Source organism: Eschscholzia californica, unplaced genomic scaffold (assembly GCF_041429995.1).
Source record: "Eschscholzia californica isolate CP2 unplaced genomic scaffold, dmEscCali1.0.p SCAF_56, whole genome shotgun sequence".
Lineage (NCBI taxonomy): Eukaryota > Viridiplantae > Streptophyta > Magnoliopsida > Ranunculales > Papaveraceae > Eschscholzia > Eschscholzia californica.
In genome coordinates this window covers 78780-99844 of record NW_028238479.1, presented here as the reverse complement: position 1 = coordinate 99844, position 21065 = coordinate 78780, and the positions used below count along the sequence as shown (strand labels likewise).

General features: G+C 35.8%; 3 protein-coding genes and 1 non-coding gene across 4 annotated transcripts; 2 read left to right on the top strand and 2 right to left on the bottom strand.

Moving 5' to 3' along the window:
- Nucleotides 1-1508: 1508 nt before the first annotated feature.
- LOC147535628 (NADH dehydrogenase [ubiquinone] 1 beta subcomplex subunit 9-like) lies at nt 1509-4360 on the bottom strand. The gene is made up of 5 exons (XM_086645025.1): nt 4117-4360; nt 3805-3846; nt 2845-2926; nt 2037-2092; nt 1509-1813 (listed from the first exon to the last, which is right to left on the bottom strand). Exons 1-5 carry the CDS (start codon nt 4237-4239, stop codon nt 1772-1774), a joined length of 345 nt encoding a protein of 114 aa, XP_086501151.1. The 5' UTR covers nt 4240-4360; the 3' UTR covers nt 1509-1771.
- A 1251-nt stretch (nt 4361-5611) lies between these two features.
- Nucleotides 5612-11934, bottom strand: LOC147535627 (kinesin-like protein KIN-7F). Its single transcript, XM_086645013.1, has 14 exons — nt 11521-11934; nt 10895-11135; nt 10216-10305; nt 10015-10115; nt 9809-9922; nt 9444-9525; nt 9301-9368; nt 9144-9209; nt 8907-9031; nt 8489-8825; nt 8288-8392; nt 7190-8206; nt 6755-7083; nt 5612-6173 (listed from the first exon to the last, which is right to left on the bottom strand). The coding sequence occupies exons 2-14, from the start codon at nt 11109-11111 to the stop codon at nt 5855-5857; spliced, it is 2970 nt and encodes a 989-aa protein (XP_086501139.1). The 5' UTR covers nt 11112-11135; nt 11521-11934; the 3' UTR covers nt 5612-5854.
- A 2260-nt stretch (nt 11935-14194) lies between these two features.
- TRNAG-GCC (transfer RNA glycine (anticodon GCC)) lies at nt 14195-14265 on the top strand. Its single transcript has one exon. It is a non-coding gene; the product is annotated as a tRNA-Gly (tRNA).
- Nucleotides 14266-19459: 5194 nt separating this feature from the next.
- LOC147535625 (glyoxylase I 4-like) lies at nt 19460-20762 on the top strand. The gene is made up of 4 exons (XM_086645024.1): nt 19460-19668; nt 19775-19883; nt 20045-20264; nt 20403-20762. The coding sequence occupies exons 1-4, from the start codon at nt 19490-19492 to the stop codon at nt 20504-20506; spliced, it is 612 nt and encodes a 203-aa protein (XP_086501150.1). The 5' UTR covers nt 19460-19489; the 3' UTR covers nt 20507-20762.
- The last annotated feature ends 303 nt before the right edge of the window (nt 20763-21065 follow it).

Sequence of the window (21065 nt, the reverse complement as noted above, 5' to 3'; positions counted from 1 at the left end):
CATATTAGATTTGCTTTTCTTGACCATATAATATCTTCTCTTTTGTTGAAAAAACATATTAGATTTGCTTGACCACTTTAGATTTGTTTTATCCATTTTTGTCGTTAGGTCAGAATTTTGGAAGATTAGATGATGGTGGGTTCATCAAATTTGGTTGTTAAATAATGTCAATTAGTTGTTGGACCCACCTTGGACAAAACCCAAAAAGGAGGGAAACATTCAAATAGCAATTAGATTATCACGAGATCCTGAGGAACCTATTCTATCCTACTTCGAAACTCGATGAGTGAACAGACCCGACCATCCCTCGCCGGAGGAATGAATGAAGCCTCAATTTATCTTGGTTCATTCTATCTTTCTACCCGCATCCCTTTTGTCTATGTCTACGATGGGCTTTCATAGAATTCGATGCTCCTATCTTTGTAATTACTCAATTATCCAAATTTTTGACATTTTATTACGTATTACTGTACAGACCCAAATGACTGTGGTGTCATCTTAGCCAGAGAGATATGATAAGAAGAGAAGAAAATATAATAAGGATTAGGCTACTTACGCAAATTATTACGGAAATACCTAAGGTATTAGACAAAAAAAAAACTCAAATCTAATCAAATTGAACTTTGTATAAAAGTGACAAGGTTCTAAAAGTTTTGGGGAGAGATGGTCAAAATAATAGAGTTGCTTGTCATGATTTTCTTTGACAATATTTAATTCAGCAATAAAGGTTGTTTATGTGTCCTCACTCCTCAGTAGTATTTCATTGTGTTCTTTTTCTCTCTCTACACTGCGAAAGCAATGCAAATTTGAATGGGGGTTCATAAATTTGGTACTGGAAACTGATCACTAGGTGAGTGAGACTCACACAGATAACCCTACTTATCATTAATAAAACCCCCTCCCTCTCCCCAATGAAATACTTTCACTCTAATACCATCAACCACCAATCCATGCATTGAGTTGTTGTCTTGTAGAGAGAGAGAAAGAGTTATTGAAGGCGGGATTCATCCGTCCTACGAAAGCTCCTTATGATGCTCCAGTGTTGTTCCAAAAGAAGCACGATGGTGGGCTCGTGGAGCCTTCACCAAGAACAAAACCCCGTACCTGTAAGCTTGGCCTTAGGTTAAAAAAGCGAGTACACCATTGATAACTGTTGAGGTTTGGGATGTCACAACATACTTCTGAACAGAGTGCAGACTCTCTTCATAGAAGTTACATAGCCTGGGCTTGGATCCCAAAGGTGCTCAGGAATTAGGGGGTGGCTATAACCAGATTCCTATAGGCTCTTGTCCTTGGGTAACTCTAAACCCTAAGCCTATGAGCCTAATCTTACCTCAAGCTGAAGCCCGTCTCCAGTAAGAGTGTCAAGCCATCAGCTTGTTCCTAATCTCCCTCTGCTGAAACAAGAAACAGATTCAAACTGCACTAACATTCATCTTGCAAAAAAAACTCATACTAACCACTTGCATTCAAGAAAGACGATAAAAACTTGATAAAATTTCCGAATCTAATTCAAACAGAGATTTATATAGCATAATTTTCTCATGACAGATGGGTAAAACTCCAAGTTTTGGTTACAGTTCCCCGAAGGAGGCAAAATACAAAATGGAAATAAAATATAATCTTCTTCCTCATAGATGAGTTTTTCGGAAGGTCCTGATGCTAACTCAACTTGGGTACGCAAAATAAAAACAGATAACACAAGCAAATGAACCACTGTTTATAGCTCAGCATTTTGACTTATTATTGCACGACCACGACGATCCATATTTCAGTCGTTATCTTCTCGCCCATAGTTGTAGACTATCTCAATCTGCATAAATAATAAAATATAATAACTTCATAAAAAAACATAGAAAGGAAGAAGGCATGATAGACCCATCTTGGCAGAAAATTTTGAAGTACAAAAATGAAAAGAGCTACGCAGAAATTGTTATACAAGAACGATTAGGACAGTATCTGAATTACCAAAAAATCGATAAGCAAATGTGCAAGCTAATCATTTTCTACCGAGAATACAAATTACTCAAACTTACCCCAGTAGGAGGTGTTGGGTTTCGCGTGAACTTGGAACCACCAGGAGCCCAAGGAACTGCACCAAGCAATCAAGAGAAAAAGTCAACTCAAACTTCACATCATGGACTAAAACGTACATGTATAGAAAATTTCAATGCAGCACGCAGAAAAAAAGAAACTTTGCAGCATACTGATCATCCGGGATAATTACCTCTGGATGGATTTAGCAAGGGATACTTTTGAATGTATTTATGTCATCTTTTTGAGTGACAAACATGCTCATAAGACAACATCGAAATTATTTAAGGGATGACTTTTCAGGGAAACAATAGAAGTATTTAACCATGATCATCGTTCTGTGTAGACTGATCATCCGGGATAACTACCTCTGGATGGATTTAGCAAGGGATACTGTTGAATGTATTTATGTCATCTGTTTGAGTGACAATCATGCTCATAAGACAACATCGAAATTATTTAAGAGATGACTTTTCAGGGAAACAATAGAAGTATTTAACCATGGTCATCGTTCTGTGTAGACTGTAGTTAACCTAATTCTTAAATTTTCAGACATTTTATTAACTATTTATTCTTTCTTTACAGTCTCTAAATAATATTTCGAGCAATCGATCATCAAGATACATATGTCAATACAACAAGGTCAGACACAAAATTTCAGCCTACAAGCAACAAAATAAGCTCCGCGGTTACAAAAGAGTGATAATTATCAAGGCGGGTAACACGAATATTAGAAAAACAACTCAACAAATAGGAGGAATATACAATAATAGGTGATTATAATAATGTGAAAATTTGCATGAAATTTACCAATGTAAGGATCAGGGTGCCGAAACTTATTGTAATGTGCTTCACCATCAGCAATCATTCTATCGATTGTGTCAAGATCTTCCTGAAAAGAAAAAGTTATACAAAATTAATATGAATTTTGAAGCTCAAGGGTTTCCATGAGCAGTAAACTCTAACTTTCCGAGTCTATGATACTGTTCGACCAAACTTAAACAGAGCGCTACAATTGTTCCACATGGTTAGCCATATTAATGTAACAGTGATCCCAATGGCAAGTGCTTTGACCAAGGGACAATCGTGTATATATATATATATATGTTATTCTGACAGAAGGATTCATTAGTATCAAAGATGACAGACAAGCACAATAGTAACCCAATTACGAAAGAGTGAAGACCATTTACATCCTAATTATGGTCGTCAAACAAGTAGATATATACAAGAAAAGAAAAGAGCTGTTTTTTTTCTCTGAAGATCACATTTTCATCCAATCGGTGTTTTCTCTCTCTACTTGTAGAAACAAACCCAACATGACAAACATAGCAGCGACAAAACTTATTGCTGCGGATTCAACTGTAACTCACTTTACTCGTAACTGCATCAGTCACAACTCAATATACATATTGCAAATCGACAATGTCCTTAAGAGGTATGCTATACAAGTTACTAGAGCTATAAAAAAACAATCTTTATCTCGATATCCAACTCATGAATCAATGTACAGTTAAAGCCGGAACCAAAAACTAGCTCATTAGAGTTATTAGATTTGCTGCAACATTTCCTTGTATAGGGATTCCAAATTTTGTCCAATTTTGACCCTCTCATTCACAACATAAAAAAAAAATCACTCTTCCATAAATTTTTGAATCCAAACTTAAGAGAATATCCCAAACCCTAAATTGAAAATTCAGGTGATGAATTGAGTCATTAACAATACCAATAACTCAAAAAAAAAAATCTAGATGGTTGATGATAACATACCACATTTTTGTTGGCCTCAAATCTTTCCCTAAGCTCCGATGCCTGAATTCAACAACACATAATAATAAAACTCATAAATCCAACCACATTGAATCAATTCACAAAGAAAAAATTTTACTTGATTAGAAACAAACTGCCCTCAACAATTTTGGGGAAAAATCAAGTTTCACAATGATTAATGGAAGATCGAATATTGGATTAGTTTGAAAATGAAAAAGGAGAGGTTCTTATGGTAAGTGAAAAGGAAACCCTAAAAATTGTTAGCAAGAAAGAAGACGAAAATGGTGGATCTTTGTGAAATTTGAAGGTTACATCTTGATAGAAGAGATGACGATGGACAGCCCAGTTGAGAGTATCTTTTAGGGCTTTTCTGTAAAGGATCCTCACTCGCTCCTTCTGACCTGCTCTTCTTGCTAAGTATGACAACGCGCTCATCTTCCTTCCTTCCTCCTCCCCTCCCTTTCTCTCTCTAAACTTCTCTCTCTCCTTGTATCTGAAACTCCTCTACTATACTCGTCACCGTCAGGTAGTGTTGCTTATCAGGCCGGGCCGCCCTGAGATAGGCCCAAGAACTGACCATTTTAGGACGGCCTGGTCTGGCCGGTCCGATAGACGGACCAAGCCAACCTGGGTTATATCCAGACCTGGGGAGGTCTCGATTTTGAGTCTGATGGGCCAGTCTGACAATGACAAACTCGGGTTGGGGAAAAGTCGGTTGGTCCAGCCCGACCCATCGACTCTGATCGTTTAGGTAGTTTTAGGTTTTCACGTCTCTTTGTTATTCTCAGACCAATCTAATAAACAATTAAACACCACTATAAGTATTCATGTCTTTTTATTTTTTCCTCAATCTGGATGAGATGTTTCAGACAAATTTTAGTGATTTCTAGAAGTTTTCCTTGTGAATAATGTACTCTTTTCGAGTTTTTTTTTTAATCATTTCTCTTTCTATAACAAAATTTAAAGAATAAATTTAAAGCTTTAAAAAACAAATTGAAGTTTTTAATCTTCTTTTAAAATTTACTGACAGGCCAACCGAGTGCCCTGGCTTAGCCTGGGGTGCCTCGGGGTATAACAGGTCCGGCCCACGGGCGGGCGGGCTGGATTAAGATTTCTGATACAATGGGTCGGCCTGACCGGGCACTATTTTAACCTGCCCGTGGTAGGCCCTGGTTGAAGCTTAGGACACACCCAATGGACACAACGTTTAGGTGTTCATTTCAATTCAACCCCCAAGAGCAGACCAACTGTAATGTTTGCCCTCCATATTCGCCCAGAGTCTTTATTTGGCCCGCAACACTGTAATTTCCTTAGTCAAATTTAACCGTCAAAGTTTTCTTTCTTTTTATAAGGTTTCTTTTTGACAAGAAGTCTTGTCTCTGCCTCGGAAACTATTTCTTGCGTTCCCAACCCAATGACCGTGGGCAGCTATCTTATTATCGCGTATATTTATATGGTCATGTCTAGAATTACTTCATAGGATGTGCATCCATAATAGGACAAGTGATTATTGAGTCGACAAGAAATAGGCAGAACTAAAACTTTTGTCTGCCTTTTTTTTTCTTCGATGAGATTGTAACAATGGTCTTTTTTGTTTTCTGATGGAGAATCATACACATTACCAACCAAAGTGGGTTTCACCTTCTTCTTTCCTTTAGAGTAGCAAAAGCTTTAAGAACACATGAATGACTATTTGAAGAGTTATGTTAGAATCTAATCCCAACTTGTTTTTCAGAATAGTAAAAGCAAACAAGATGGAATATTTCTTTACTTGCGAAAATATGCACTCAAATCAGTTCGAGTAAAGTTAAGAACAAGCAAACCAAGCTTGGGAGGTTCTATTTATGTTAAATCATCAAACATTATCGAATAGAAGCAGCAGCCAAACAACGTTACAAACGAATCAGATTGCTAAGCTAGTTACAAGCCCTTTATACACATTCAGAAAAAGAATCGACATCAGAAACTACACACTAATATGAAATGTGTTAGAATTTCTTTGAAGTAGAAGAATCGTTTCGAAGTCTCATTCAAGTTTTGAATCGACAACTTACAGAAGGGAGGACTTCCTTCTCCAACTGTAGGATCTACTGGCCGTGTGTCGAGGAGTGAAGCTGAGAGTAAACATTTCCTTGAGAACCTGGCCCGGCTCTAAGAGCCCGACAAGTTTTCCAACAAGGGTTGCGCTTTCTGTTATGTGGTTCTTATCTTTTGTGTCTGACCATAATAGACGAGCCAGTTGTAGTCTCCTCTGCTTTGTTTGTAATCCGATACCCCATTTAGTGAAGAGGCTTTGTCGTTCCTCTTCAGAGAATCTCTTCTGCATTTGCTTGCTTAGCATCTCTCGTTCGCGACGGAGAGCCTTCTTGCTGTAAATGTTAGAACAAAAATGTAAGAACGGGACCGCAGCACGAGTTATATATGCATACATATATATACATATCTACGAGTCTGGTTATAGAGGCTGCTTTTATTGTGACAGTCCCAAATGGATTAGGAGAGCATTTTGAGGCCTTTTGGGTGGGCGCGTGTGGAGCTTCGCTTAGAACAAAACCCAATACATATGGGGATTGGACCTAGGTGTCTAAAGCGAGGACAATACCGTTATACCGATAATTGTTAAGGCTTGTGGCGTCACACTTAGGCCCAGGTGTCGAAAGTGGGGACAATATCGATAACTGCTAAGGCTTAAGGCGTTACAGATGTACGGATTAACCAATGGATCCGCCGCTAGTTGCGGTTGAAGGATTACTTCAATCAGATTCACAAGCAACCTCCCGATCTTAAGCCAGAATAAGAATTCAAAGTGGTATCTTTACCATTCAGATGTGATACTTTTAAAAAAAAAACTAGATATTTTAGTTTTTGTTAGTTTTAGCAGGTAAAGGAACTATAACTTTAATCAAAAACGAAGAAAAATAATTGATGGAAAGGGGCGAAAAATGGATACCTTGAAGCCAGTGAGAGATCATGATCAGCTCCGGCCGACACTTTACAGAAATCTCCTCGTGAGAATGTGTCTTTCAAAAATGTTAGTCTCCTTATCTCTACTTCCAAGTAAATGGAATCGGAAGCATCACCTTTGAAGAGCAGAAAGAAGTAGGTTCGATGAACCAATGAGATACTACAGAAATCCCAAAGTTCAATTATCTTTCTCTGTTGCTTCTCAAATTCCGACGCCCAATCCGAATGAGCTTCAGGAGACTCGTGCATTGGATCAACACCTACATCTTTTACAGTCTTTTCCGATTCTAAGGCCTCTTTTTCTTCCTCCGGAGCCTGCATAAGCATACGTATGTTCGGTGTCAGACATGACATAAAGTGATAACGAAAGAAAACGAAAAAGATTATGAGACGGATCCGACTCTAATAAGCACATTCTCACCTTGTCATCAGCAAGTTGTTTCTCGTATTCGAGCTTAGCCATCTCCTTCATACCGGTAACAAAGGTACTAATGCTACTAATATCCTCTTCGGCGGAAGTCTTGACGCTAAGTGATTTTAGCTCATCCATGGAAGAACTCTGTTCAGAATTCTGTGAATCTTCTCTTGACATTCTTTTAACCTCTGAGTCACAAGTTATAGGAGAGAAGTCCCTCTGATAGTCTTCAGGAATTTCCGTGTAGCATTTCTCATACACATAGAGTGGTTTCTCGCGTCTTTCTCCGTTTCTGAACCAGGGAGAAGATGAGTTAGTCGTGAAAGTCGCCTTACAACTTCTGCTCCTGGTTAACTGTATGCTTCCACTGCTAGATAAACCTGCTGCAGGAGTCCATGGAGATAGTGGTTCATCAGAAATTGGATTGACAAAACAATCAATTGTTTTTTGAACACATTGGCGTTCCTGGTCATGTTGGTCAATGTACGTAAAATCGGTATCGTCTTGTTTCGGATCACTCTCTCCTTTCTTTGGGGTTGAAACCATTTCCTGATCTGCTGTATCTCCATCTGTAGTCACCGCCAAAGGTACAAACGCTTCACATTCCTCCGCTTCCGGAGGAGAAAAGGCACTGACGGAATCTTTGATCCGGTTAGTGCTTGACTCTTCCATCTCAATGCATCGAACCTCCTTGCACGGTTCTTCTTTATCCTCCTCTTCGGTGTCTACTCTAATCTCCTCCTCACCAATCTGACATGAGTCAGATTCACTAGACTTGGGGGAGCTGATTGGAAGCGGGGGATAAACAACATTAGCTTGAATCTGATCTTCTATATTTTCTGGAAGCTGTTGGTATGGCTCGTCCAAACGAATATCGTTTCGCACGTTAGAGCACCAAGATGCAGTATATCTTGTATAACTTGCATTTGCATATTGATTATCTGCCACACCCGATGATACTGATGAATAGTCGTCTTCCCATGAATCAAGTGGAAGGCATTTTGGTTGTTGATCAAACTCTGACTGTTATCGAGATAGTAAGAAGTTAGAAAATACAGATTAAGTTGGCTTTGATCTAATAAATGAATTCGTACAAATAAATACCATAACGCTTGAAGCTTGATCATCTCCAACCACTTGTGCCAGATTGAGAAGGCGAGCTTGAGCAAGATCCCGTTGCTCTCTCAGCTCTTGTATCTCTCTCTCCATCTGCATAACCGAAGTACAAAATCGTAGGGTGAAATTTTAAGTGCATGTCATGCTAATTTACATACAATTTAGAAAGCAAATGTTATCACTGCGAACCTTTTCAATCTGAAGATTCTTCTCTCTCAAAATTGCTGCAGAGTCAGAGCTAGAGGATTTTGGAACAGGAGCTTTCAGTTCACTCTCCAGCCTAGCCAATTCTTTCTGCAACTGTTTTACCAATATTTTATCGGACATAACTACATTAACCTGTGCATTGGTAGCTACTTGTTTTGCACAACTAGCAAACAAAAGGGTATTTCTCGATTGCTCGACATGAGTACGTGCAGGGCTAATTGTGCAAATGACAGCCGTTCTTGCATTCCCCCCCAAAGAACACTGGAGTATACGCGTAAGCTTGGAATCTCTATAAGGGACATGCCCATTTCTTCCTTTGCTGCATTTAGAATGTGAAAAATAAGTAGATTCACAAAACGGTGGTCCTTTCTCGAACGAGTAAAGAAAAAGTTTGACAAACCTTAGCTTGCGAATAACTGTTCCTAGAGTGAGCAAACTTCGATTTATGTGGCAACCCTCTTTCAATCGAGTACCAGCTGACATTGCCTGAGAGGCTCGCTCACTCCCTGCCAGATCAACAAAATCCTGTGCACATAAAAATGCGTCTAGCATTATTTCCTTCAACAAGTTCTAAGGCAAACTACCATTAAAAACTGTGAATTACTGAACTACCGAAAACAAATTAATATTTTCGTACCACGCTAGCTGCAAGTGTGCTAGAATTTTCCATGCCTCTGAAGTCCCGAGCAGAACTTTGAATTGTCTGAAAGAATCAATGTTATACAACTACTCAGATAAACTTTTCCGACCTCCAACTATCCGTATCCAGATATAGAATTTATAGAGGACCTTACCAATCTTAGAATTTGATGGGATCGGGAGCTTGTTTCGTTCAAATTGGTCTCTCCGATCTGTCTTTGAGCTATGAAAAGGAACACCGGCATATTAGTGTATAAAATCATCAAGTAAAAGAAGTAAACGTGTAAAATTTCCTTACCTTCACACATAGAAAGGAGCTCCCTCACATGATCCCAATCTCTCAGTTTCTCCTCAGTAAGTTTATCCACAACCGTCCCTCTCTGTTAAAAGCAAGGAACAAAATTTCGGATTCAGTGAAAATTTAGGTAGGCATGGCGCATGGGAATGGAAATATTTCGGTCATTTCGAAATTTATTTCTTTGACAAGGCATTGTTAAGAGAAACTTAATTAAATTTCAGTTTTGATGAAACTTCGGTAGGTATAGAAATGGAAATATTTCGGTCATTTCGACCGAAAGTTTCGATTTCCTTAGTTAAAAGTGATGGCACTTTAACATGGATAAGTACACTCGTAAAGTGAATTTGATTAAATGAAATACTGACCTCTGGATCATCTAAAAGCCTAAGTGGAGTACTATCAGAGCTTAATAGATCTCTAACAACTTCATTATAGATCTCGACCGCCGAAAATTTCAAAGTGAATTCTCTTTCCGTATGCTGCAAGTAGGAAAAATCTGCTTACGCTATTGAATTTAAGAAAGTAGAGGCAATGCTAAATACTAATGGAAAAGGTTACGCATTTTTATTACCTTCTCTATGTAGTCATATATATCTGCAACTGCAAATTCAGTAACTCCACTCATGGTGTATGTCTTACCACTGCTTGTTTGCCCGTACGCGAAAATGCTAGCTGGTGAAAATATTTTGTTGGTGAAATAACTTTCAATTGTCAATATAAGTATTAAATAAAATCGACACGAAGGGATAGAGGGAAGGTCGACTATACTAACAATTGATTCCACTGACGACAGAAAGGGCAACTTCCCTCGCTGCTTCCTCGTAAACCTGTCTGGTGGAGCAATCGGGCCGAAATACTCTATCTACAATGAACATATATTTAAAAACAAAGAAAGGTAAATATATCTTAGACATGAAGTATGCCAGGACATTGTCAAGGCAAGTGATACAATCAAATGTGCACATAATACTTCCCGAACAAATTTTGAATGTTAAATAGAAGCGTGAAATTAATCAATCACGACTCGAGAGACATAGAATGTCACTTGTGAAAATCCAAAAGGAACTATGAAAGATCTCATTGTCTTATCTGTGGAGTATGGACCAAATAAACCTGTATTTGCATCCTCTATACTGTCTCTTTAACGACGTAACTTAGCAGTCATCAATATTGTCTCTGCTTCTGACACCCAAATCCAAGTCCATGGGTACTTGGTTTTGATCCTGGCGAAGGCTCTACGAGGCCACCCAAAACCGCTCAATACTTACTAAATTTGAGCAAGCACCTATACCCTAGGATTTTGACGCTCTCCCAAACGATATGGGACTATCACATTCTCTATTATGTTGTTTAACTAGTTCCACATAATTTAGACAAAATTTCAACACCTGAACAACAAAAACGAAAATGAAAAGGAAAAACCTGAAAAATGAAAAAAAGGGGTTTCTTACCAAATGAGTATGCAGTCGGAAACATAGATTTCTCAGGAAGGTTACTTCTAAATACAACAGTATTGTCACTGACACATTCCCAATCTGATACATCATTCTTCCCGATTTCCTTAGAATTCAAAGGCCTTAACCTCACCGAAACCATGATTCGCTCCTCATGACTACTTCCTCCTCCTTGAGAGGTTTTATCCCACTCTCCTCCACTAATCTCTCCCATTTTCACCCCTCTTCTCTGTTCTCCCTGAAACCCCACCAAAAGAAAGAAAAAAAACAATTAGTAGAAAAAACCCATGATCATCAAAAATTAAAAAAGTAAAATCAAATTGCCAAAAAAGGAATAAAAACAAACACCCTTTCCATCAAAATCAACCTGCTAATTATAATGAATTAGAACATAAACCCATAAAAAGTATACTTCTAATGATTTTCTAATCTTCCAATTGTATATGAATTGACCTCTTGAAAACCTAGCCAAAATTGAATATCACCCATAATTTCTTTAGATCTCACCCAAATAACTTAATAACCAGATACCCATTATCTTCAATTACGAATATTAAGCAAGAATTTCATAAATAAGTAATCAGAATCAAAATGCAAAAAAGTTGTTGAAACTGATATTTTACCTTAATTCAATAGTTTAGTAAAATAAAACAGAGGAATCATTTTTTTTCTTCCCCTTTTCTCTTTTTCTGATTTTGATCCTGATAAAGTAATCAAACGTGGGTGGATCAAAAGAGAAAATCACATCAATGATCCGAAAGAAGAAAAGGGTTTAGAAAGAGAGAGAGAGAGAATTTGATAAGTTTTTAGAGAGAGAATGTGGATAAATAACACATTCCTACTAATAGAATGTGTCAAAGAAAGAAGGTAATTTTCTCTCTCTCTCTCTATCGATCTGTTGAATATGATTGTGTTTTTTTTTAGATATCTAGGGTTTCGTTAGGGTGATCCTGAAATTGTGGGAAAGCTGTTAATAAGTATTTGAGTGGTTTATTTATTGGATATTTATTATCAGCCTTTCAACTACAACTACCCCCGCCCCCGCCAAAAAAAGAACCGTCTAAACTAACATAATATTAAATTTACTGTTTTAGCCCCGACTTGTATTCGAATTTCCGAAAATTGCCTTAACACCACAAAAAGTTGGAAGTTGTCCACTGTTGTTTGTCCAAGGTTTGATCTCTTTTGGTAGACCACACCAAAAAAAGAGAAATACGGAATAAGTTATAAGTCAAAATTTATTTCAGACCTACACGAAATCAACAGTCTCTATTTTTTCAGTAAACTTTTTTGTCTCTTTATGAATTTTTTCACTCTCAATAGATGGTTGATTGTTATTTAGGTTTGCGGTGACTCTACTTTTGTAACCTCTTTACGATTTAGATGCTTTTTAGGAGTTAATCGCTCTCCATTTAGCTTCTCAGTGTTTATTATGGACTCGATAAATTTTACACTATTGAGATTTATATTTAGGCCTTACAAAGTGGATCCAACCTACACCAAGCCTCTTCAATTATAAGGTGGACCTAACAACATTAATATGTATAGATTTGGAATCTATCTTTGACCAAAGAAAATTATAAGTGAATGGTGTGGTACTTAACAAAAGTATGTGTCTCAAATATGGAGTTCTAACACACATGGGATTAGGGTTGTGACAGAAAAACAATATCATTGTCCCTACAAGTGTTAGAGCATGTCCAACCCCAGCCGGGCTGAGGCCATAAATTCAAATTTATGGCCTCAGCCCCCCGCTCCAATCCCAGCCGCTTGGAGCGGAGGCTGGGGTCGGCCATTCAGTCGCCCCTAACATTAGGGGCGACTGAATGGAGGCCCCAAGTGACCGTTGGGGCCCCAACGGTCACTTGGGGGACAGATCTGGCCGTTGGTTTATCCAACGGCCAGATCTGTTTTTTTTTTTTAACCAATTAAAAATAATTAAAAAATTATAAATAACTTAAAAATCAAAATACATTTTTTGTAATTCTAATTAGTTTTAATTTTTTTTTAAATTCTAGAAAAACATAAATATTAGTAATTAAAATACATCCCACCAAATGTCGGTCCCCGAATATATTTTTTTTCGAAAAATAGTTCAAACACGTATTTTATATATACATAAAATCACACACGTTCTTCGCACACCAACTAAAAGTGCACACACGCGTTTCCCACATGAACAAATTTTCGGCCTCAAGAGAGGCTGGGGTTGGAGCTGAATTTTAGAGGCTGAGCTGAGGCCAATAATTTTAGGTGAAAAAGTAGTTTTTTCGGCCTAAGACAGGCTGGGATTGGACTTGCTCTTATTTTACTATCCCATTGAATTGGAGATATCTCACTCAAACCACTATGGGTCCTACCTAACTTTCAAACTAATAATGGCCACAGGGAAGTTTGTACCTATTTTTACCAAGTCTATTTGAGTTTTTAAATTTTTAACAAATGATAACAAACTATTATCTATTTGGGGAAATTTCAACTAATGAAATGTGTAGAACTAATGAAATATGTAAAACTAATTTAACTACCAGAACCAGCTTAACTACTTATTTCTGACAAACTATTGTTCTCCAGTTTCACAATGTAATATTGATATGTTTAGTTGACTATAGTATTCGTGAAAATTGAAAATTACAACTCGAAAGTGGGCTTTTTTTGTTAAGATCTAAACAAGGAATAAGTTTTGCTTTATGGTTTCGAAAGCAAAATGTAGAATTATAGTATATTTCTTGATGGGAGAAAAAGTCAATTAAGTTATATTGAGGATTACTTCTAAATTGGAGTATCATTCATTTTTGTAAGTTATCTTGGCCTTTGGAGGGAGTCTTGAGAGACAAGTATCCAAGTTAAAGTTCGAGGTCTAAATCTATAGTTTTCTAATTGAAAAAATGGAAGTGAAGTAATTCAATTTGGGATTATTGATGAGACCTTCATATGACTCTTAGATGTACTAGAGTTTTTTTTTTTTTTTTTTTGTGATTCTTTTATTCGACGCGTACTATTTTTTTAATTAGTCATTTGTCTTTGAAACTGACAAAAAATATATCATAGGCTTGAAAATTTGTCGATTTTTGTACCACCTAATTGGTAGGCTCTAATCGAGATATTAAATGCCATTACGTGAACTCGCTCGTTGATTCATTCTCGACCCAAGTCATTGAGATTGTTATTTTAAGGAATTCAATTTTAAAGATAAATGAAGCGGTGTGCCACCACGTTGGGTCTTAGACTCTTAGTAAACTATTAGAAGTAATACAAAATTGACATTAAGTAACGTTATAAATTATACACATCAGAGCACCAGTGGTCTAGTGGTAGAATAGTACCCTGCCACGGTACAGACCCGGGTTCGATTCCCGGCTGGTGCATTTTTTCTGTCACCATTTTTTCTCTCATCTACTTTTGGCAATAGAAGAAGTGAGAGATTGTTTGTGGTTGATACCAAAATTTTCCATAGGCACGCCTCTTGCTTAGCATTCCATGTGGGCCACGGACTAGTATGAGTCCATGTTGTTCAAACCCTGCTCGGAATAGGCACAGTCTGAATGTCTGCGGACTACCTTGTCAGAACAACAGCAATACAGAGGGTGAGCGTAAAGCAAATTTTGGAGATGCCTAGACCCTCCTCTAATATTAGTCTCTTTGTGACTTGTAGTTTGGAGGTTTTATGTTCAAAAGTTAGACTCTAGTTGGGACTTGGGAGTTCCAACAATATGAGGCTGTACTCAGTACATATTCCGACATATACGCACCCGATTTCTCCTAGGCATATGACCCAACATATGATTATAGACAACCTAATTTGGTTATAAGCTGGCGGTGAAGCCATTGCCGTGGTCTCTACTCCCTCTTGTGGCAGTTACGTATAAAAACAAAAAAACAAAATTATGTAGGCAAGCGAGTTTTTCTAGGCAAACTTCCGGCTAAGAGAACCACCCCCCGGCAACCTCTATACGTGTACAACCCAAACCCTCTTTTTCATATAGTGAAGGTGGCCAAAGGAGTCTCCAATAGACGGGTTTCGGTGAGTTTTTTTTTTCATATTCTTCTCTAATTTTTAGTAATACTTAGTGTGGGTTTTGTATCAGCAAAAGTTTGGCAAAAGAGTTGGGCATTGTAATTTCTGTGGTGCCCATATAAATTTACTAAAGAGGAAGAAGATTTTCATGAAACTTCCCCTTAATAAGTTTATGGACTCATTTATGTTTTCATTGAACCAAAAGATTAATATAAACTCATGAGGTCCATTGTGTGATCATCATGTTTGAGAATACTATTAAGAAGTAATTAAGGAATATAAACCAAATATTATTCCAGCTAATTTTGCTATATTATATAGTTTTGGGCACATGTATTATATTCTTGTGAAAAAATAAAATAAAGTGGTCGACATGTGGAGGTTGTAGTCCAATAACCTCCCAAATCCTAGAAGGTATAGGTTCAAAGTCATCCACATGTAGTTTACTTTCTAGTCTTGTAGTATATATTTTATATAATTTAGGTAAAATATTAGTATTTCTGAATATTTAAACGCTTGGATTAAAGAAAACTTGGGTAAAATGTATGAGATGAATGACTATTCCAACTGCTTCTTAAGCACGTACTATTGTTATGTGATTTCGATGATTCTTACTTCTCTATAAAATTATATTCCTCTCTGATATGGAAAAGCATTCCAAACTTTTTCTTTAGAAGACACTATACTTATCTAGTTGCAAGGATGATATGGAATATATATATATATATATATGCCCTCTATTTGGACATAGAAAATTTGCATTAGGTAAATCATGTTGATCAAGCTAGCAATTAAGAAATAGAACCGCGATTAGAAAACTTGACTTGGTGGTTGCATTCATACTTCAAATATAATGTCTTTGTATGTTAAAATAAACTAAATATAGTGAACTTTTTCATACAGTATTTAAAATTAAATTGATTAATTAAGGAAACTAACTTTTTGAGAAAAAAAAAGACCTTCATCTCAAAATGTTATGTGGCAAAAAGTTAATTTTGTAGCCAAGAATATGAATCAAATTGGGATCATTCAAAATTGATAATGATCATATCCCAAAAGCTTTTTATGTAAGAAATTATTTGATTGATCTAATTTTGTTTTTTATCGTAAAATCCGGATTACAACTTGTTTATGATGTATTGAAAATTATATAGTGGGATCAATATTGACAACAAAAGCCCTGAAGGTCATAACTTATTTACTTTAAATAGTATTACGACCGGTTTAATTTATAGAGAACACCATGGCTAAATAGGTCTATACTTCCAAATTTTAACAGAGGAACCTCTTCCCTTGTGCAAGAGGTACACAATGTTGAAATAGAAGACCCATATGCTCAATAAATAAAATGGGATTAACCTAATCACTACACAATATATTTTTTAAATGACACTCATACATATATTTTAAGTGACTTCTCATATTATATATGAAGTTGGGTCTATTTTACAATCAAATAAGTTTGATTTCTAGCGTCTAAAGTCTAAAGGTCATTTCCCCCTCTAAATAGTAACCTTGACGTAAGTTTTGAACTCACTTTTTAGAAAAGAATGTGTTCCTTTTTGTCAAAAAGATAACGACTTGTACTTATTGTTATTTTCTCAAGAATAAATTATTTTTATAATTATAATCGAGAGATCCATCTCATTATCAAGGTAGCAAGCAAGACAAAAGAGTAGGTAAACTGATTATAAAATTCCCTTCTTTCCATAAATTCTCTTTATAATTTCAATCCAATAAAATGAGATAATTCTCTTCTTTCTCAATATCTATAAAATTCTTATTGTAATGAAAAACAAGTTGAAAATTGGTTTCCTTCTAAGGAATAAATAAACACAAAATGGGGTGGAGTTGTCCACCATCATTTATTACATAACCTCTTCTCCCTTTTTTTTGCAACATAACCTCTTCTCCTTGGTAGAGATTCTTATTCCTTGGTAGAGAGAGATTCTTATTACAAATTAAAAGAGACAAAGTCCACCTCTCATGTGTTAGGTAGTTAATACTACTAATTTTTGTATTTTTCAGCAAATTATGGGTTATTTCGTTTTTGACCCCTAGTTTGTGACATTTTTCCCGTTTGGCCTTTTAATTGTCATACTTGAAAAATAACTTTTCTTTTGAAGCCTATAATCCAATTTAAGGGTTGATTATTTAGTTTTTTGCAATACCCTTCTACTAAAAGTTAATCTTCATTTCTCTCCTTCCGCGTTTGACCAATAAGAAATTTCTTCTCATTTTCTCACTCTAACCACCTTCTGTCTAGGGGTGAAATCGGTCCAAGTAGACCGGTTTTTTGACATATTTGAAAAAAACCCCGATCAAAAGTCCGTTCAAAATTAAATAGACCACCCATTTAAAAATCGGTCTTTCGGTCGGGTGTTTCGATTTAAACCTAATTGAAATAATATTTCACGAAATATTAACAATCAAACGGTTATATTGAAGCTAATGTCGTGCACAAGAGATCAAATGAATATAATCCAAGAATGACAACACTTTCGCGTATTTTTCTTTCATTCAATAGTGTATCGAAATAAAATTGAGAACAAAAGTAATTCCATTATAAGATATAACACTTAATTATCCATTAATTTTTACCATTGCTTGTATGGATAATATATATGGTATCTATTGCGGTCCGGTTCGGGCCCCACGGGCTTGTTAGAAAAAAGACTGAACCAGACCTAAAGATCAATTCAATCAAAAAAAGACCGACCAGTATAGACCGGATTTTTTTCGTACAATTTTTTGTGGTCCGGTCTGGTTCGGTTTCAACGGTCTTTCGGTTTTCGCGGTCTTTAGTTTCACCCCTACTTCTGTCTCCATTTTTTTTTTTACGGATCTTGGGTGAGATCTCCACGATTTACAACAATAGCAATTTATTGTTGTCCGATAACTGAAATAAATCATTGTTGATGCAGATTTAATCTTCTTCCATATCTGCAAAAGGAAATGGAGAGATAAGGAGGATAGAGGGAGTAGGAAGATGAAGAAGAAAAGGGAGAGGGAAGGAGGTTAGAGAAGAAGAAAGAGAACGACAACAACAACGACGAAAAAGAAATCTCATGAAGATCGTCGGTGGTTCGCTTGCTGGTCAACCGCCAACGACAACTTCTCAAAAGTCGAAGAACAGAGAAGGGAAAAATGAGGATTAATCTTTTTAAGAAGGGTGCTATAGAAAATGAAAAATCAATTGTGAAATCCATGGACGGTTTCAAAAAAGAATGTCGTTTTTTAATGAATGAAAATGGAACAACCAAAAGAAAAATAGTTATAAACTAAGACGCCAAAAAAAAGCCTCCTTAGAAGATGCTGCTAATTAAAACTTTAAACTCGAGCCAAATACATTCATTTTCAAGTGGACTCTTTTCTGTTCAACAAAAAAAATCCATTCTCTCTCTCTTTTTTTTGTTGTTAGGCTTTTCATGTGCCTTGGTTGTTTGTACAGACATCTAATGTAATCTTTTTTTTTTTTTTTGTTAAGGTAATCATAATTTGTCTGTTTCTAATTCTATTTATTGTTATAAGAGCATCTCCAATGAGACACTCAATCTTTAACATTTAGAGTGTCACATAGGTTTTTTGGAGTTTTTGTTAAAAAATCATCTCCAATGGAACACTTTATTAGACACTCGTATATGAGGTGGACACATTTATTATAGAGTGTCTAGAGAGAGAAACTCTAAAATGAGAGTGTCAACTTGAGACTCTCTAAGTGTTACTTTTAAATTTTAACCAATAGAAAATCTTGCTTTTTAACTACTTTTTATCTTTTGAATTGAAGAAGGGCATGTGTATTAAGTATAGACACTTTAACTACTTTAGAGATCTCCATTGGAGACAAAAAAAAATTAGAGTGTCTCTATATTGACATTTAGGAGAGAGAATCTTTATTAACCCTTGACAACTAGGACTTTTAGAGTGTTTGTTAGAGTGTCCCATCCATGTGTTCTCCATCCATGTGGGGTTATTTTTATATCCCATGCACATTGGCTGGTATGACATTACTACTTACAATTTATACCTACCATGGGCCCCTTCTTATATTGCATGCATTAAATATTTTATTTCTATATATACATATAGGTGGTGGTCAATGGCTGATAAGTGAAATCAATTTTTACACTTATGGAACCCCATACTACTACTGGTCGCCCCCCATTACTTGAATTTATTAATTTAATCAACATAATTTTTAATTGTGGATTATGATTATACTTGTGCTCAATCATTTATCGTCTGACACGGTATTAGAGCCTTAAACGCGTATTAATGCTGAGTCAAATTTATACAATGTAATCAAAGGATGTCGACCGCCCGATTATCCACCATGGTCAAGAAAATTAAGAACAATAGGAAGGATTAATTTGTGATTAGGATTAGTTAGAGCTTAGTCATCATTAACCCTTGCAAGAAATAATTACACATGACTAGGATCCAGCTTAATTATGATCACAACTTGTATTTTCTCCTTCTTTATAAATAGACCTCAAATTCCTCTTTTCTTCATAAAATATCATATACTACCATTTCTAGAGATATCTAGATTGAGAGGAAAGAGAGAAAGAGATATGGGTATTGATCAAGTAGAAGATGATACTATGATGAGTCCTACTACCCTTCCATTGCTATCATTAAATCATGTTTCTTATGTTTGTAAATCAGTCATAGAATCTGCCAAGTTTTATCAACAAGTACTTGGTTTTGTTCTCATTAAGAGGCCTTCTTCTTTCAAGTTTGAAGGGGCTTGGTAATTAACTTAATTTCTTTAATCAAGATTTAAGATCATCTCTAAGTTGCTTAAATTCTACAGTATAATTTTATTTGTTAATTTGAGTGAGATTTATTTTATGCAGGTTATACAATTATGGAATTGGAATTCACTTGTTGCAATGTAATTCTGTTAACGATTTTCGAAAGAAACCATTAGTCATTAATCCAAAAGATAATCATATATCCTTCCAAGTAAGTACTCTTCATTTAATTTCTTATTTATGGTGAACATTAGTTTCTTAATTACTCCTGCGGTTAGTTACTCCATCTCTTGATTAGTTATGTAAGATTTATTGCATTATGTTTAGCCTCTAACTATTTTTGTTGGAAATGGTGTTTGAATTTGGATAAAGTGTACCGACGTAGATCTTGTGAAGAGAAAGCTTGAAAACATGGGGATGAAATACCAGACAGCTATCGTCGAAGAAGGAGGAATCATAGTTGATCAACTCTTTTTCCATGACCCAGACGGTTATATGATTGAGATCTGCAACTGTGATAATCTTCCCATACTTCCTCTGTCAGCATGCCCTATGAAGAAATCCTCTTCGTATAAGGATTCGAGCATTAGTTGTAAGAATCAAATCAATATTACTCATTCTCAACCAAAATACTATGTTAATGAAATTATAAATTATAAAATAGTAAGTAGATATAATTATCTTTTACTTTTTACTACTTATTTTGATAATGTGTTATTTAATTTTGTAGGGACTAAAGGTTCTTTACCTACTTCAAAAGATCTTCGTGCAGCTGAAATGCAGACGTTGATGATGGATAGTTTGGTAGCAGATTTGATCAATATAACAATCTAATTTTGAAGTGCCAGACCTAAAATTCGTTGAAACGCTTCAACTTGGCCACTCAAGAACATGATAGTAAAACTAATTAAGTACATGCATTGCGTGATTTATGTATTATTTTTCTATATTTGTGTTTGCATTATTATTATTATTATTATTTTGTTATTACAAGATATAAGTTACTTTAGGGGTCTCTTTAGGAGAAGTTGTTCTCACAATTTATATTTTTTTGGCCGAATTACAAGAAAAATAAAGGTAAGATTATCCATGTTTGTATATTTTTCTTTAACATTGACTCAACGAATAATTACCTTTAATATGATATAGATACATCAGAAACTAATACATGAATTGAATAATCCCAATAACTATGGTGGGACTTTAAAGGCCATCCTAAAATATGAAAGCTCATTCATACATTTCCTTTATTTATATGGTCTGGAGTCCACAGCCCAAGAAAGACCAAGGGACCAAAGATCCCCTCAATTTTTTTTTTATTTTTTTTTTACCTCTCTTCTCTTTTCCCATATGAATAACTAGGTTGGATTTATAACTTAAAATTGATGATTCT

Coding starts and splice junctions, on each gene's coding strand:
- LOC147535628 (XM_086645025.1), bottom strand. CDS start 4,239: ATGAGCGCGTTGTCATACTTAGCAAGAAGAGCAGGTCAGAAGGAGCGA. Junction 2,927..3,804: donor TTGAGGCCAACAAAAATGTG/GTATGTTATCAT, acceptor TTTTCTTTTCAG/GAAGATCTTGACACAATCGA. Junction 2,093..2,844: donor GCACCCTGATCCTTACATTG/GTAAATTTCATG, acceptor TGCTTGGTGCAG/TTCCTTGGGCTCCTGGTGGT.
- LOC147535627 (XM_086645013.1), bottom strand. CDS start 11,111: ATGGGAGAGATTAGTGGAGGAGAGTGGGATAAAACCTCTCAAGGAGGA. Junction 9,032..9,143: donor GCACACTTGCAGCTAGCGTG/GTACGAAAATAT, acceptor TTATGTGCACAG/GATTTTGTTGATCTGGCAGG. Junction 8,826..8,906: donor ACAGTTATTCGCAAGCTAAG/GTTTGTCAAACT, acceptor TTCTAAATGCAG/CAAAGGAAGAAATGGGCATG.
- LOC147535625 (XM_086645024.1), top strand. CDS start 19,490: ATGGGTATTGATCAAGTAGAAGATGATACTATGATGAGTCCTACTACC. Junction 19,884..20,044: donor ATAATCATATATCCTTCCAA/GTAAGTACTCTT, acceptor ATTTGGATAAAG/TGTACCGACGTAGATCTTGT. Junction 20,265..20,402: donor TAAGGATTCGAGCATTAGTT/GTAAGAATCAAA, acceptor TTAATTTTGTAG/GGACTAAAGGTTCTTTACCT.